The 15,936-nt window shown below is 39.4% G+C and overlaps 1 protein-coding gene across 1 annotated transcript in view; it reads right to left on the bottom strand.

The window, feature by feature from the left end:
* The window catches only part of LOC145778147 (uncharacterized), a 30,938-nt gene that overhangs the window by 2,101 nt on the left and 12,901 nt on the right, over positions 1-15,936 (bottom strand). Inside the window, exons 9-22 of the mRNA XM_082589571.1 lie at positions 14,338-14,460; positions 13,414-13,518; positions 12,307-12,450; positions 11,280-11,454; positions 10,408-10,562; positions 9,678-9,819; positions 9,272-9,435; positions 8,194-8,334; positions 6,393-6,512; positions 4,409-4,540; positions 4,117-4,335; positions 3,275-3,514; positions 1,104-1,130; positions 590-704 (exon numbers count right to left, since the gene is read on the bottom strand). Coding sequence (XP_082445697.1) covers positions 590-704; positions 1,104-1,130; positions 3,275-3,514; positions 4,117-4,335; positions 4,409-4,540; positions 6,393-6,512; positions 8,194-8,334; positions 9,272-9,435; positions 9,678-9,819; positions 10,408-10,562; positions 11,280-11,454; positions 12,307-12,450; positions 13,414-13,518; positions 14,338-14,460 — 2,002 coding nt within the window. The remainder of the gene's footprint in view (positions 1-589; positions 705-1,103; positions 1,131-3,274; positions 3,515-4,116; positions 4,336-4,408; positions 4,541-6,392; positions 6,513-8,193; positions 8,335-9,271; positions 9,436-9,677; positions 9,820-10,407; positions 10,563-11,279; positions 11,455-12,306; positions 12,451-13,413; positions 13,519-14,337; positions 14,461-15,936) is intronic.

The raw sequence follows: 15,936 nt of genomic DNA, 5'->3' as shown, positions 1-15,936 counted from the left end.
ATCGCTATGTCCCGGTTGTTAACCTTTTTTTTTGCAAATAACATTATTCGAACAAGATTGAATTACAAAAACAACAATGCATTCCTCGGTCAACGATTGTATCAATAGTTTCTTAGTTGTTATTTTAAGCAACTTTTGTTGCTTGTTGTCAGTTCTTGTTACTGATTCGCCTTAGGATAAGAATTACTCCGTTAGAGGGAGCTACACTCGCCTCAGTTTACGGTAACGACTAGAACATCACACAACTAAGGCGAAAGAGAAAATTGAAAAAATAAAACTAATCGGGAAATAGTTAAAACATCGCACTCTCAAGTTTTTTGGCGCTAAAAGTAACTACTTTCAATTCTCTCATTTTCGCAAACCATCATTTTTCCCGATTAATTTTTTTTTTTCAATTTTTTCTTTCGCCTTAGTTGTGTGATGTTCTAGTCGTTACCCTAGTTTACTTGTCCAGTAGACACAGCAGGTTGCCTTTGAGCCCACGTGACAACAGCAAGTTGCTTTTGAGCCCAAGTGACAAGGTTCAATGCTCAGTCAGGTCCACCTTAACCAAAAATGCTTGACAAATCTCCACAGGTCAATTGCTTACCAAACAAATGCCGTCGCCACCGCAGCAATGACCAGTATTATGACGAGGACAATCACCACAACAACCCCAGCACTTAATCCAACGGACGCTGCCATCTTTCGGGCGTCGCCAACTTCTGCAAAATTTGATCAGCGACATTTAGCGATGTGTATGACATCATCTCTTTGAGGGTTGGAGGCGATGAAGCGTAAAGTTGCTCTGTTGTGAGATTTTTCTACTGCAGTTTTTTAAGCAAGTTCTGACCTCTCTTCAATATAATTAGTGATAAGGCTGGAGAGTCAAACGAACTCATTAATCGAGTCAATGGCTTCAAGGGCGTGATAGCAAAGCGGTGACTCGCTAGAGTGTGCTCTTGACGAATTCAGTGATGGCCATTTAACTCGAAAGAGATTAGAGCCTCACCGAGTAGTTTTTCTCCGTAGTCTACAATACACGTCAGCGCATGACCAAACAGCACAAAACACAAGTTTTAAACCACAAAGAAGTAACAAAATATTATGCAACTTCCACTTACTGTTGGTCATGTTGCTCACATCGTTATCTGCAATCATAAAAACAATGCAGATTAGACTGAATAATAGACAAATAAAACCTAACACACGGCGTATAAACTAAAAATTTCAAACGTTTTCGGCCATACTCATCTTAGCCCTTATCAAGTAACCAACTGACTGATGTTCTACATAAATTGGAATTACAAAACTGATGTACATACACAAAAATCGAAAAAAGGAACGCATAAGAATGGAACGGTAAGGCAAAGGAGGTGCAAGAGAAATCACCTCTTTGCCAAACAAACAAAAACTGTGAACAATGTTGCATAAACGTAAAAAAATCGCTGTATTTTGCAAAAAAAAATCGACACTTTTTTTAGCTTAAATTTCTGATTTAAATGCGAGAGGGAATTTGAAGTTACGGGATTTCTTGGAAATCAACAGAAACCAAACCAACCTGTCCCACTGCGTCAGGAGAAATGTTAAAACTTGCTTAAATGTCCGAGATTTTACAGTCGAACTGCCAGACGCGTTAATTGACACATTTCAGTACAGTATTCATTTTTCTGTATCTCTGCCGGGCATCACCTTTTTTGCTGAAACTTCTTTAAAATAACTGCTTCTTACAACATTTGGTTGCAGGGTAGAAGAGACGTTTCACCTGGATCTTTATAGTTTAGAGAAAAAACTCTCCCCTTGTAAAGAAAGATTGCGATTCAGACTAATACAGTAGTTTGAAGCCTTTTAAATATTAATCGTTTTACTTCTGCGCTTTAGCTTCAGTTGAATTTCATTTATTGCACTGCGTCACTTTTGTTCTGCTTTGCACTGCAAAAAGCTCGTTGAAAAAGGTCACATCTGCCGGAAAATGTGCACAGAGAGAGTATTGTTTATAAACTGCATAAATTCTTTGGAGCATGTTACAAAATAATTCTGTGCTGTGTTTTCTTTTCATAGATGTTATTGTTTAGCTAAAAACTGGCATTTGTTGCATTAAAATGCAACGATTTTTGCAGTTTTTGGTCATTGTTCTTATTTTTCCCCGTTTCACAAAAAGCGATGGCGGCAATGTGCTTTGAAAGTTTTCTATATCTTTACTGTAGTTCCCGTTTATTAAGCCCACGCTTAATAGGCTTACCCGCTTATTAAACTTAATTTAGTCCGGTCCTGAATTGCTTTTATGTCTAAATTTGTCCACCGCTTAACCCTTAGAAGGTTGGGCTCCTGGAGTCTTGTTCAGTTTGGGAGGGGGATGTCGATTCTTTCTATGCTTTAGGAGTGATATCTCTGTTATTTTTTAAGGCTCGGTTTCAAAATTTGGGATTCACTTTGTAAAATTATTCACGCTGATCATATCCGAAAATTAAAACTATGTGAATTTTAGAACTGCTCATACGTTGAAATGTTGAGGTGACTTATGACTGTAATTGTAGTACATTATTTTTTGGTAGAGTAATGAAGAACATGCATTGCAATGTTGTGATTAAAATTTTTTTACATAATTTTACATACAGCCAATTCCCTTTACGCTGTGAAACAGTTAGGACGAGACATGGGCCAAATTAATTACTTTCATCCAGCTGGTGGGAAAATTTTGAACAATAGAATAAAAAATATTTCAGAGAATGTGCAGAGAAATGCCTTATTATCTCTCAATTTATAACCTTTATTCGCTCAAAATTTCAGCTCAATAGAGGTGAATAAAAGTTAGGAAAAGTCAAGAAATCTCGTTGTCGTAGCCTCAGTGGTTTTAGAGATACAACTGTTGATACATAAAAGTTGAGTTGACAGCCCCCCTCCAACCTTCAAAGGGTTAAGCCAAAATCGTTTGGTCCCAAAGTGGCCTAATAACCGGGACTACACGCGCTTGGCACAAAAAACTTCGTCAACGCCACTGAGACAAATTTGTGAGGGATTATGCGTTATCGAAAATAGTAACTCTATTATATAGCCAACTGAGTAGGGCTGTCCGAAACAAAAATATATGACACAAAACTTGTTGGCCTTGGCTTCGATTTCAAATACTTTTCCCAGACAGGAAATTAGACTTTGAACGTCTGCAGACGTTAAATCAAAATAAGACTGATTTGCTGTTTACGTTTACTAGTGAGCAATTACATTTTAGAATAGAATTTGTTGTGATTTGACTGACTCTGCAACATACAATGCCAATAACTTCACGTGATCTCACCTGTGATTGGTTGCGTAGCAACCGGCAGTTGCTTAGTTATTGGTTGTTTTGCTGAGGGGGTGGGACTGCTTGTTGTCGGTGAAGTTAGTGTAATGGTCTTGATTGACGGTGAAGGTCGAACCGTCGTGGATGACACTGATTGGGGAGTTGGAGTGGTGTCAGGGACTGGGAGTTTTGTTGTGGTGATAGAAGGAGTTGCAGTTGATGGCTTTGTGGCTGTAATCGGTGATGCTGTGGTTGCTGGAATGCAAAAGTACGTGCTTGTGTAACTCAGTAGTTCTCGAACTTTTTTCAATGAAACCCACTCAGAAAAATCGGTTTGGTTTTGCGACGCACTAACAACGAATCTGTAAGACCCGTGCCCGCGCCTTGCTAACCTTTTTGTTGCGCGATGTAATGAGAAAGTGGGCATTGTGACCACTGTCTTTAAATCGACAATTTTTGCAAGCAATAGGCTACCATTCAACAACAGTTTTATTTTATTTTTTATGTCAGTTAAAAAAATTCACTGAACTTAACCCAAAACATTTTTAAGCTTAACGTATTGTTCAGTTACTCCATAAAATTTATGCGCGATGCCCCTAAATATTTTGAACCACGCATAGTATGGAAACAATTAAGTATCCCTAAACTAAATATCCCTACAGTCCTAATAAATCGCTACTGAAAGGTCACTTTTGTTCTTTAGAAGTCACATTGTCTTGGTGACATTTTTTATGGCGAAAAAAACTAAAAAAAATTGTAGTTTACACAGGTAGCCTGGTGATATATTTAGTGATACATTTATACAGATAGCCTACAATACATTGCAAATAATACTGAAGGTGCCCAACTTTACTCACTTGGATACTCGCAGCTTAGTTGGCTGTAGTTGCTTATTGACCACTTCAGTGTGGGGAGACAAAGATTGTAGATTGTCTGGTTCAACCAACTTCCATATCTGACCCACATCTTCTTGTTCTTACATCGGATTGGGTGAACAATGTCACCGTTGTCGCACCTGGAAGAGCTGATTCTGACGTCGTGGTGGCGGGGAGGGGCTTTTAAGATGCACAATGAACCTGGTGACGCAACTAAAGCGTTAGTTTTCCTTCTGGATACAAAAAGCTAACTGCAATATCGATAGAAACTTACGTTTGATGGTGACGGTGAAGAAGCACTGTCCGACGTTATCTGACTCATCGGTTGCAGTGTAGAGGAAGGAATGGGTGCCACTTATGTACTCGCTAGCAATCGTTGGGACGCTGATTTTCAACTTATCAGACGCTGGAAGAAATTTCTTGTATCAACTTGATTGCGAGAATAGTTATAAAGGTATCCGTTTGTCAAAAATTTCTTAAACCCTCAACTTTTACCACATGCTTTTCAGTTTTCAATTTGAAAATGAAATCTTCACGGTCACAGCGGGTTGTGCTATTTGTATTATTGAGATGGCGAATTAGAGACTGAAAAATTTACGTTTTTCTTGTTTCAATTCCTTAAGAACATAAAACTTTTATCTTGTAAATAAAACCATTTCCATTTTTCAAAAACTCAGTAAAATGTCAAACCACCGCTGAGCTCAATCTAAAACTCGAGGTTTAGACCTGGAACACACATGGCTCACGAACAGGGATAAGTCTTCAAATTGGTTTCGTCTCCATTCCAGCCTTTTTTTAATTGGATATATTTGGAACTTTAGTATAGGACAACATTAGCTTTGAGCAAAGATAACATCTCAGACATTTAACGTCTGCAGACGTTAAATCAATCTAAAAATGATGGATTTTGCTGTCTGGAATGAAGAATACAATTTTGGTAAAGAGGTCACTTTCTTCAACCACAGACATATACAACCAAGCAACCACACGGCATTTAACATAATCCATTAAAATTGAACATAAACTATAAGCTACAAACGTTTTCGGCCATACACACGTTAGCCCTTATCAAGTAACAAAAAAATAACTGCTTATCATATCTACACTGAAAATGAATAACTGATCTAAACACTGAATTGAAAAAACGAAATGCAAAATGAAACGGCATAGCATAGGAGAAAGGCACATCACATGGCGTTTAAATTACACGAGGCAAAGACGCATCAAATGACGTATCAAGAAAAGACGTTGAGTAAATAAGAATCACCTGAGGCAAACAACTGTGTATTGAGGCGAGGATTGTATGATTTTATTAGCAAAGCCTCGTGGATTTTAGTGTCGAATTCGGTGGAACATTTACGCATAATTCTAAACGACTCCAAGGATGGTTTGTTATTAGAACATGTTTGACAATCGAATATGTGATCTTTAATGGCACTTTGCTTGTTCAAATTAGTTAAATCCAAGTGCTCCCTCACCCTCGGCTACAATTCGCGTCATGCAAACAAGTTCGCATGACGCGAATTGTACATACATCGGTATGTCTACGCGGCATTTGGCCACGAGGGTGAGGGAGCACTTGGATTTAACTAATTTGAACAAGCAAAGTGCCATTAAAGATCACATATTCGATTGTCAAACATGTTCTAATAACAAACCATCCTTGGAGTCGTTTAGAATTATGCGTAAATGTTCCACCGAATTCGACACTAAAATCCACGAGGCTTTGCTAATAAAATCATACAATCCTCGCCTCAATACACAGTTGTTTGCCTCAGGTGATTCTTATTTACTCAACGTCTTTTCTTGATACGTCATTTGATGCGTCTTTGCCTCGTGTAATTTAAACGCCATGTGATGTGCCTTTCTCCTATGCTATGCCGTTTCATTTTGCATTTCGTTTTTTCAATTCAGTGTTTAGATCAGTTATTCATTTTCAGTGTAGATATGATAAGCAGTTATTTTTTTTGTTACTTGATAAGGGCTAACGTGTGTATGGCCGAAAACGTTTGTAGCTTATAGTTTATGTTCAATTTTAATGGAGTATGTTAAATGCCGTGTGGTTGCTTGGTTGTATATGTCTGTGGAATGAAGAAAGTTTTTTTTTTCTTTCCGCTTGTTCTGATCCACCGAAATTTACCAAAACATATCGTAAGATGGTCTGTTTAATAAATGTGTCTTGCGTCGTGCACAAAGCAAACTAAAATTCAGTCACATCTGCCTGTTTTCATGGAAGTAACTATTCTATTATGGCTTACGTGTCTTGTTGTCAGTCCATACAGGTGGGTCCCAGGGTGGCAATGATATGGTTAGCTTGCAGTACATGTACTCCAAGTCCAAATTCCTCGGGCAGGAATTTCCATAAGTGGGAGGGATGTCTGTTATGATAAAACAATGGAGATCGCGCAATTGAAAACGCTTTGAGGGATGTGACCGCTGTATGCGTAGAATTGAAATCTGAATGTCCAAGGTGACCAATGCTATATTGCCGATGGAAGCATCTAAAGCCATTCGGCAACTTCACAAACCAATAGTCTTGTAAAACCTAATAACTTGCGAGTAGCCTACATGGCTATTATAACATGACAAAGCTACCTAGAGCAGTGGTTCTTAATCTTTCCACACTGCCGAACGGATAAAAATATGAAAATCTTTTTGCGGACTTGCAACCAGTGCATCGAAGGCACGATAATTTTGGAGATATGGGCTGGGATATTAATCAATATAAACCTACTCAAATGTCTTAGTGTGTGCTGGGACCAAATTTGTTTTAAATTTGCTTTATAAAATACTTTTCAGATTGAATTTTAAAGTGGTGCTTTGTAAGCAGTAGTGGATCCAGAAAAAAATTGAGTAGGTCATCAGAACTTAAATGACTCAACAATTCTTAGCGACATGAACAAAGTAAATTTCGATATTCAAAATTTTACCTTGTTTTGGTTACTTTTTGTGTATTTTGTGCTTCAATATGCTGTCTTTTCGTTTAAGAATTACGCTTTGTATTTGACTAAATTCATCCAATTAAAATCTAGATTTTTTTTTAGAAGTTATTAAAAGTCGGTTAGAAGTTAGTCGAATATCCGTCCGCGGTGCCCACCTTACCATAAAGTAGGCAGGCCTACACATGGCACATTTTACTTCAATAAACAGTAAGATAGGTTCATTAAATTGTTGACTACTTGCGTGAGCAATGTGTTTTACTTTGAAATTTTATGTTATTATTTTCATTTTTGCAAGGCACAAAAATTTACATCTTTTTATTGACAGTAGGACACTGCTGAAAATACACGATACTGTTCCGCTGGGTAGGTCAAATGAATGTGATTGAGCGAGCTAAAAAAAATTGTGAAAACGGAAAGAAATTACATATTTTTTGGTCGACTTTTGGTGGGCCGCACCACCAAGTGCCTTCACCGAGAAAACTGAATAAGTAAAACCAACTGTTTGGCGGCCTGGCACAAAACTTGTCGCGGACCGCTGGTCAGAAAACACCGACCTGGAGCCTGATTTGTTACCTTCTGCAGACTCTGCTGCATTTTGCCAAGTTTTAGTAACTGTGTAAATAAAGTTTTCTAAAAATAATATTTTAATATTTTTTTACTGTCTTTCCCAGGTGACCAATTGGGTTTTAACATCACCAGGCTTAGAATAAGACAATTTTAGTCAAACTGTTAACCGCTTGCCAGGGGTGACCGCTTGCCAACAGTTCGGCTGAACGTTTTTTTAACTTTTTTGCTGCTTTCCCAAGCCAACAAAACGCTTTTATATCATTACGAGTCAGCAAAAAGCAAAAAAAATAAACTTAGCAATCAGTAAAAAAATCTTGGACAACTTCAATAGCAGTAGCGGAAATCAAAATCTGCGAAATGTGATGAAACAGGCCACGTCGCCAGGAGGCCATGCATTAGCTATATTAGTTTGCGTACATCTTTATTTGAGACAAACATGTTAATCCACGTTATTTTAATGTTATAATTTATGATATGTTAATTTTTGATTTCTAAAGCTTTTTCCCAACATTATCACTTTCTTTACATCCACCATATGGTCGAGACTCACCATCGATGTCTGAGTTTGTCTGGATGCACTTGTTCTCAGATTCCCTGTAGTTGTCTCCGCACTGACACACTGCACCACCTTCCGGCCGTTGTAAGCATAGTTGTTCACATTGCAAGGTGGCGCACTTCGGTGGGGGTGTTGCTGTAATAACACGTGGTCAAAATCGTAACTTGAGCTCAATTTGAACAATCACAAATTTAAAAAAACAAAAAACGATGCAAATGTGAGGTAATTCGTTGTGTGAACTTCATCAGGAAGTTATAGGCCATTAGCAGAGTACTCTGCATCTGTTTGGTGCTCACTGCCATAATATCGATGCTGCCATCAACAGCGCACAGTGACCGGATGCCTGCGTCCCACACCATTGGACTATCTTCCCATTCTTGCTGGCATCCAACCTGCTAAGCATTGTCGCGAGGAAGCCACTCTGCCTCGCGGTCGACGGGCATCGGCCCAAACCATCTTCTTGAATCCAGGTCTTTGCTTTTTAAACGAGCAGCCCCTTCGACTGAAATCAAGACACCCATTTGTGCCAGCCGCTCAACTTTTGATCAACGAAGCTAACAAACAAAACATTTTTGTGACTCATTGGGCCTACCATGAATGGAATTCTTCAATGAAATCAAGCGCCATCAGACTCCATTCGTCCATCCCCGACGCCGACATTCGTGTTTACCGGTCTAACATTACAAAGACAGGCGTGGATGCGCCTCAACCGTCTCCGTACGGGCGTCGGGCTTTTCCGTTCAATCATGCACCAATAGAGCATGGCTTCTTCCTGTGAATGTGGTTCTGAGAAACTGCAGACCACTTCATCAATGATTGTACCATCTTCCAGCCACCTAACTTGCGGGTCTTGAATGTTGAAACTAAGGACTGGCTGCCCACTGGTTGGTTGCTTTCCATTATAGTTATTAGTTAGGGAACATCGTGAAGCTGGGGTGGTAAAAGGATAGACCTCGGCCCCAGAAAACCACAATGAAAAAAAATCAAAAAGTTTGTTTAGATGAAGCGATAGTGTTGACTTTTCAAGGTGTGACTGGGACTGCCACAAAGCAAGCTATCCACATCAACTCACAGTATTGTTTTTGATATGTCGAATCGTACATTGACAAATATTGAGGTTGGAAGAAATCTGAAGATCCGAAGTCTCTTTGGCTTCCAGGATTTTTGAGGCTGAACTTAACGACTCCTGGACTGGACCTTCCGATCATGTATCCGTAACTTCCACGGATGAAAAAGCTGGAAGTTGGCAGAGCTGGTCAGAAGATTCTAAATTTAGCTAACACTGTCATCTACCAGTTATTTTTGATAAAAAGTTACCACTATGACCAAACCAATCTTCTGAAGCTGATTAGAAATGGACTGTAATGACTTGATCCTTTATAATTTTTATTATCAAAGTATTGTAGCCTACCTCTCTGAAGCCACTTCTACAAGGATCGCATGCCATCTATTACGTATACTTAATTGTGACGTCTTACTCAACAATGGGATTAGATTGAGAAGCTCCTCTGATGTTGTGTCGTTTTCGGTTTGCCGGAAGAAGTCCGGTGATGTTCTTCAAGGAAGACAAAAGGATTTCATAAATAACGTTGCCGTTGCTCCCCAAGAATAGCTTGCCACCTGGAAATCATATTCAATCAATGAAAATCAAACTTATACTGTAGTTTGTAGCCAATTGGAAAGTTATGGATTTTTGAACCAGAGCACTTTTTGATGCCATAAAGATGAGTTGATTGTGTGAATTGGTGAAACCTTTCGAAGATCGAATGTTCATTGGATCGACACCGATCGCGAGCATGCGACGGTGCCTTGGAACAACAAACGTAATAAATAAAGAAATGATGCCTCTTTGTATAAACAAATAAGATCATCAGAATCAGAGCTGAAATTGTAAGGCATTCCTTGAGACACGGCTGCAATAAATAACGACCAGGTCTTATTGTCACAAAGCGTTTTCAAGATCGACATATCGGTTTATTGGAGAAAACCGAAAGTTGTTATTGTTGTTATCCTTCCATGACGAAAAAAACTTGATCACGCGCTATTCTTACGTGACTTCACAATTGCGTCACGTGGTTATCGTCAACAACCACGTGACAACAGGAAATCTAGCTGGAAAACGTTTGAAGCAGCTTTGAAAAGGATCGAAAAGATATTGAAAAGATCCTTGCTGATGTCAAAAGTTGGAAAGTTAAACGAAATATTCACTTTTGTTGTCCACAAAGATCACGCGAGGAGTCAGGATGTTGTGGAGGACAACTTCGCTGGAGGAGCCATCTAAGCCCGCGCGCATCACCGTGCCATGGGCGTTCTTGTCATCATCTTCGTTTGTTGTGATGTCAATAGCCGTCCAATAGATGTGTCTACAATAAAAACTATAGTTTAGCGATGGAAGCAACACGAACGTTACATCTTTGGTGTTTTACGTTCACTCGATAGTTCAACCTGACACTCTTAAAACTGAACAACATTTGTCTTTATAAGCCGGTATAGTGTATCTGGAAAATTATGCAGATGATCTTATACCCGAATCCATTCCATTGCCGAGTGTCAAGCAGGAATAAAATTCAGTGCCACTTATAAAAAGTCTTTAAATAACCCGACAGGGCATCAAACCCAGGTCTATCAATTCAGAGACGGACATGCTAAGACCCAGCCATCGACCCAGATGATTCAAACGATGGTTTTTTTTAAACCGGTACTTTGTTGTACGTTCAATTAGTAAATATAGCGAACCGGATCGGACTATATCGGGACCAAGTCAATATTGTCTGAAAAATATGAGATCAGTGGACAAAGGTTCGATCATAGGTCGGTCGCTTCATTTCATTGTCATCTGATATCTCAATTATTTTTCATTGTCAAAAGACTCACAAGAAACATAATAACAGTATAGCGCAGGAGCACAACTAACACACAGAATCACCATTCAATAAACACAAACCAATTGAATTGTGGATCTCTGAATGAAGTTTGGATAACACGTGGGTGGGCTGCTAAGGGTTCCTTATTTGCAGTTTTAAAATGGAATTATTGTTAAAAAAGTATTCAACAAATGCACATTTTCGTCAGCTACTCACTTGTTCTCTAAGTCCAGCGAGATGTCTTCAATGTGGTTTTTGGATAATTCACTGTCAGAGGGTTTGTAGAGAACTTTAGAGTAAGCGCCGGTTTTGTCCACCACATACAAGTACCCACTGTCGTCATCGACGTAATAAAGGTTTCCCGTTTTTGGGTCGACCGCCATTGTGTTAGCTGAATTCAAAAAGAAGTTAAGAGAAAAGAATGATGGTTGTGGCTTCAATTCCCACTCCAGGTTGTGGCTTCAATTCCCACTGGCTTCAATTCCGATATGTTGGTTTAACTTTATAATAACAATCTACGCTCTAAACTACATGCATCGTGCATGCATACACATTTTCTCTTTGCTTTTTATTTCATGATATGTTCAAAACGTAAAAATAAACTTTGCTTCAAGACATGACCGGCGACTGAGTCGTTGAACTGAACCACAAACTCGTTGTAATTGCTTTAGAAATTCCGTAGGATTCGAGTGTTTCCAAAACCAGAAAAGTACAGCTTTTGTTCTCTTTATATATCTGTAGACCAGCTTTTATGTTTTTGGTCGTTTGCAACCGAGCTTAAGTGATTCTCAGAGATGTTTTTTTTTTTTTTCAACAAAAGTTTAGCCTCCAGTTTGTATGCACCTACCGTGTACCCAATGCACCTACCGTGTTCGTCATGCACCTACCGTGTGCGTCATGCACTTACCGTGTAAATCATGCACCTACCGTGTACGTCATGCACCTACCGTGTACGTCATGTACTTACCGCGTAAGTCATGCACTTACCGTGTACGTCATGCACCTATCGCGTACGTCATGCACCTACCGTGTACATCATCACCTACCGTGTACGTCATGCACCTACCGCGTACGTCATGCACCTACCGTGTACATCATCACCTACCGCGTACGTCATGCACCTACCGTGTACATCATCACCTACCGTGTACGTCATGCACTTACCGTGCACGTCATGCACCTACCGTATACATCATCACCTACCGCGTACGTCGTGCACCTACCGTGTACGTCATGCACCTACCGTGTACGTCAGGCCGAAACACCCCGGGAGTCAAACCGAGAAAGTCGGATCTGTAGATAGCGGTTTGCTTTCGGTCGTACCAATAGATTATTTTCGTTGCAGAGTCTAGCGTGATAGCGGTCACACTTTCGTCGAACGTCGTCGCTGCAATAAACACAAAGCTTACGTGAATTGACGTTGAATCAATGCAAAAATGACAAATTTTGCTGTTTGTGGGGCAAGCCGTATGGTCGTTTTGTTGTCAAATACAAAACATTGTATGTATTATTGTTTTATGTCACTTTTGTTTTTTGATACATGAACAATTGATTCATCTCAACGTCATTGTGACGCACAATCACTTGCGCTTGATTCATGATATTGAGCTAAAAACAAGTGTTACGTTATCGCTTTTGACAACGTTTGTTCATCTGGTACATCCTGTGTACAAAGTCGATGCAGTATTGCCGATATTGAAAACGCTGAAACAGCTATTGCCACTGGCATTCCTTCTGCAAACGCTTAAATGTCACACATGTAGGTTTAGGGTGCTCTCCGGTTTCAGGTTAAATGAATGACACTTGTTTGTGTCAAACACGCTACTACTTCGTTTAAAAACCATAAACAGACATAACTAAGCAACAACACAACATTTTAGGCCTACATTATAAAAACAAAAAGCGAACGTTTTTAGCCGGTATAAAAAAGTAATCTCTTTACCTAAATTGTATTATTCAAAAACAGAAAAGAAGGTACATTTTGTTAATTTTATCTACGGGTAGTTCTTCTATAGACATTTGATTTTAACCTCAGATTCAGGCTAAAAACTTTATTATCCATCAATCCACAAGAGACTAAGTGAAATCCCTGAGTGGATTGTTTCTTGTTAAGCCCAAAACTTCATTCGAACCCAATAGTAGGATACAAGCTTTAATTTTGCAGCCAGTTCTTCAAAAACAGCTTGTATTTTTTAAAAGTAACTTTAAAGAAATAAACATTTTTCAAAGAATAGATAAAGAAGGACAAAGATTAAATATCAAGTATCCTACACCTTCAAAACGAAGAAATCTCTCAATGTTAACACGCTCTATGTGCTCGCACGTAATTGGTCATTAGAGCGTCACTCACGTATGTTCAACGCTGCGAAGTTCTTGATGTCGTCGTCGAAAGAGATCTGGAACATCGTCTTCAGAGCCACATCGACCATAAGGAGAAAATTATCTTCGGCGTGATCTGAAAGAATTTTGAGTTTCATTTCAGGGTATTTTTTGAAAAACCTTTTGCGCATCAGTGTCATGTTGTGTGTAAGGGTTAGGTTACTGTGGGGTCAACATTCAAATCTAAATTCGCATGTGTCTGGGATGTAGGTCTACAACTGTGTATGGTAGGCCTTAGGTTGAAGTTGAAGTAGCGACGATTGCTAAGTGAACAGCCAATTTAATTACTCAAACAAATTCTAACATTTTCAAATGCGTTGTGGTTTGCAGCCATGCGGCAATAGGTCATGATAGTCTGACAGTGTAACGCTGCAGCTGGGTATTCTCATTGTTTATTTGTGTTTTTGTTACCAGCTCAGTGGCCGAGTGGTTTCGCCTTCGGCTCTGGTGCTGGTAGATCTGAGATCGATTCCAGGTCGGGTCAAACCGAAGACTTTAAAAACGGTACCGATTATGTTCTATCCTGCATAGCGCAGTGAGAATGAGTCGGGTAATAATGTGATAACATCGTAAACGTGATACAAATTAAAAATGAGCCCTGTCGCTAAAAGACCTTAGCTGTTGTAGAGCGACAATAAATAAAACCATAACATTATTATTATTTGTGTTTTTGTTGCTCCAAGTATTTTCGTAGGAAAAAAGAAATCGCTGCATGTGGTCATGTTCTTTCTGCTTTTCAGACAGCAAATCAATGTGAAATGGCTGATTTGCTATCTAGGTTTGTTTCTGATTCAATCGTTTTCTAATCCACAATTAGTATTTAATACTAATAAACAAATCCACATTAACATAACGTCACTACGCTTAAAAGTTGCTTTGAATTACTTCATCTTACCGAGGTGACATTTGGTCTCGATCTTTGTATATCCAAGGGAGCAGCCACAGCTGTACTTGTTGCCAATCAGCGGTATACAAAGCTGGTCACATGGGTTGTTTGGCTTACATCCGTTAGTTGTCTCTGCGTAAGAACACAGATAAATCAATGCATGGGTCATTGCTCATAAAAAACTTACCTTAATGAGTTACAGGTAGAGTTACATTGGTTGTGCAACTTTGCAAGTTTACTTCTCATTTCAGTCAACACACATAGTGGAAGTTTAACCCGAAATATACTATTTTGAAATTGTTTTTGTACTACGCGCATTGCCAAATTAAATAGTTAACTGAAAGGTGGTGGTTTAGGTAGCGACATGGGTAGGCTACACTGTCCTGTGGACTACCCATGGAGGATGGTGTAAGACGCTCCTCCCTTACGCAGTCTGGGGTCGTACCATGGGCACGTATGAGAAACCCCTTGCCCCCGATCAGGGACACGGAAGTCATGGTAAGCAGGTGACGGATGAGGAGTAAAGGCAGCTGATATGGTTTCAGAACTGGTTTTATTTCTCACGGTGCTAGGCAGAAGATACCGAACAAGGTACAATGGCTAAGACCCTCGTCCTGTAAGGACACTGCCCACACAGAACGCAACTGCAAACCACTGTGTGCTATCTTATTGCAAAGAAAATTATGGTCAGACAAATAAAAAGAAGTCAAATGAACAGCGTAAATGGGGTTTACAAGGTGAACACTTCGCTCGGAAGGGATTGCCATGTGCGACAGGTGGCACCCGATCGTCATAATGCGACTGTCAGTAAAGTTAACTCAAAACGCATAGGAACGTGGAATGTGCGTACTTTGTATCAAAAAGGGAAACTTGCTAATGTTATGCAGGAAATGAAACGAATGAGTATAAATATTCTTGGCTTAGCAGAAGTTCGTTGGACTGGTACAGGTACAACCACATTGGATGGCTGCAAAATCTTATATTCCGGAGGTGATCAACATCAAAGAGGTGTTGGTATAATACTTGATTCTGCTACATCTGCAACTTTTAAAGGATTTTGGCCTGTATCAGACCGGGTAATGGTCGTTAAACTAAAAGCTAAACCTTTTGACATTGGAATAGTTCAAACATACGCCCCAACATCAAGTCATGATTGAGATGATACAGAAAAATTTTATGAGGACGTTGAGCGTGCCATCAGACAATTAAAATCACAAGACATCAAAATTATTATGGGGGATTTTAATGCAAAAGTAGGAAACGAACGAATTGAAGACATTGTGGGTCCACACGGTCTTGGTAAAATGAACGACAGAGGAGAACGACTCATTGAATGGTGCAGAGACAATGAATATCTAATCACTAATACATGGTCGGAAAACCACCCACGAAGAAGATGGACTTGGAGAAGCCCGGGTGATAGATCCAAGAATCAGATCGATTATATCCTTGCTCAAAAGCGGTTTCGTAACGCCATTTTATCATCTAAATCAATGCCTGGTGCAGACTGCGATAGTGACCATGTTCCAGTTGTCTGCTCTCTGAGGGTCAAGCTAAAGAGATGCAAGAAAACTAAACCAAACCCGAAATATGAAATTGATCTACTAC

The sequence above is a fragment of the Aplidium turbinatum genome, chromosome 10 (assembly GCF_918807975.1).
Source record: "Aplidium turbinatum chromosome 10, kaAplTurb1.1, whole genome shotgun sequence".
Lineage (NCBI taxonomy): Eukaryota > Metazoa > Chordata > Ascidiacea > Aplousobranchia > Polyclinidae > Aplidium > Aplidium turbinatum.
The sequence above is the reverse complement of the archived record's forward strand: the minus strand, read 5'-3'. Positions and strand labels throughout refer to the sequence as shown.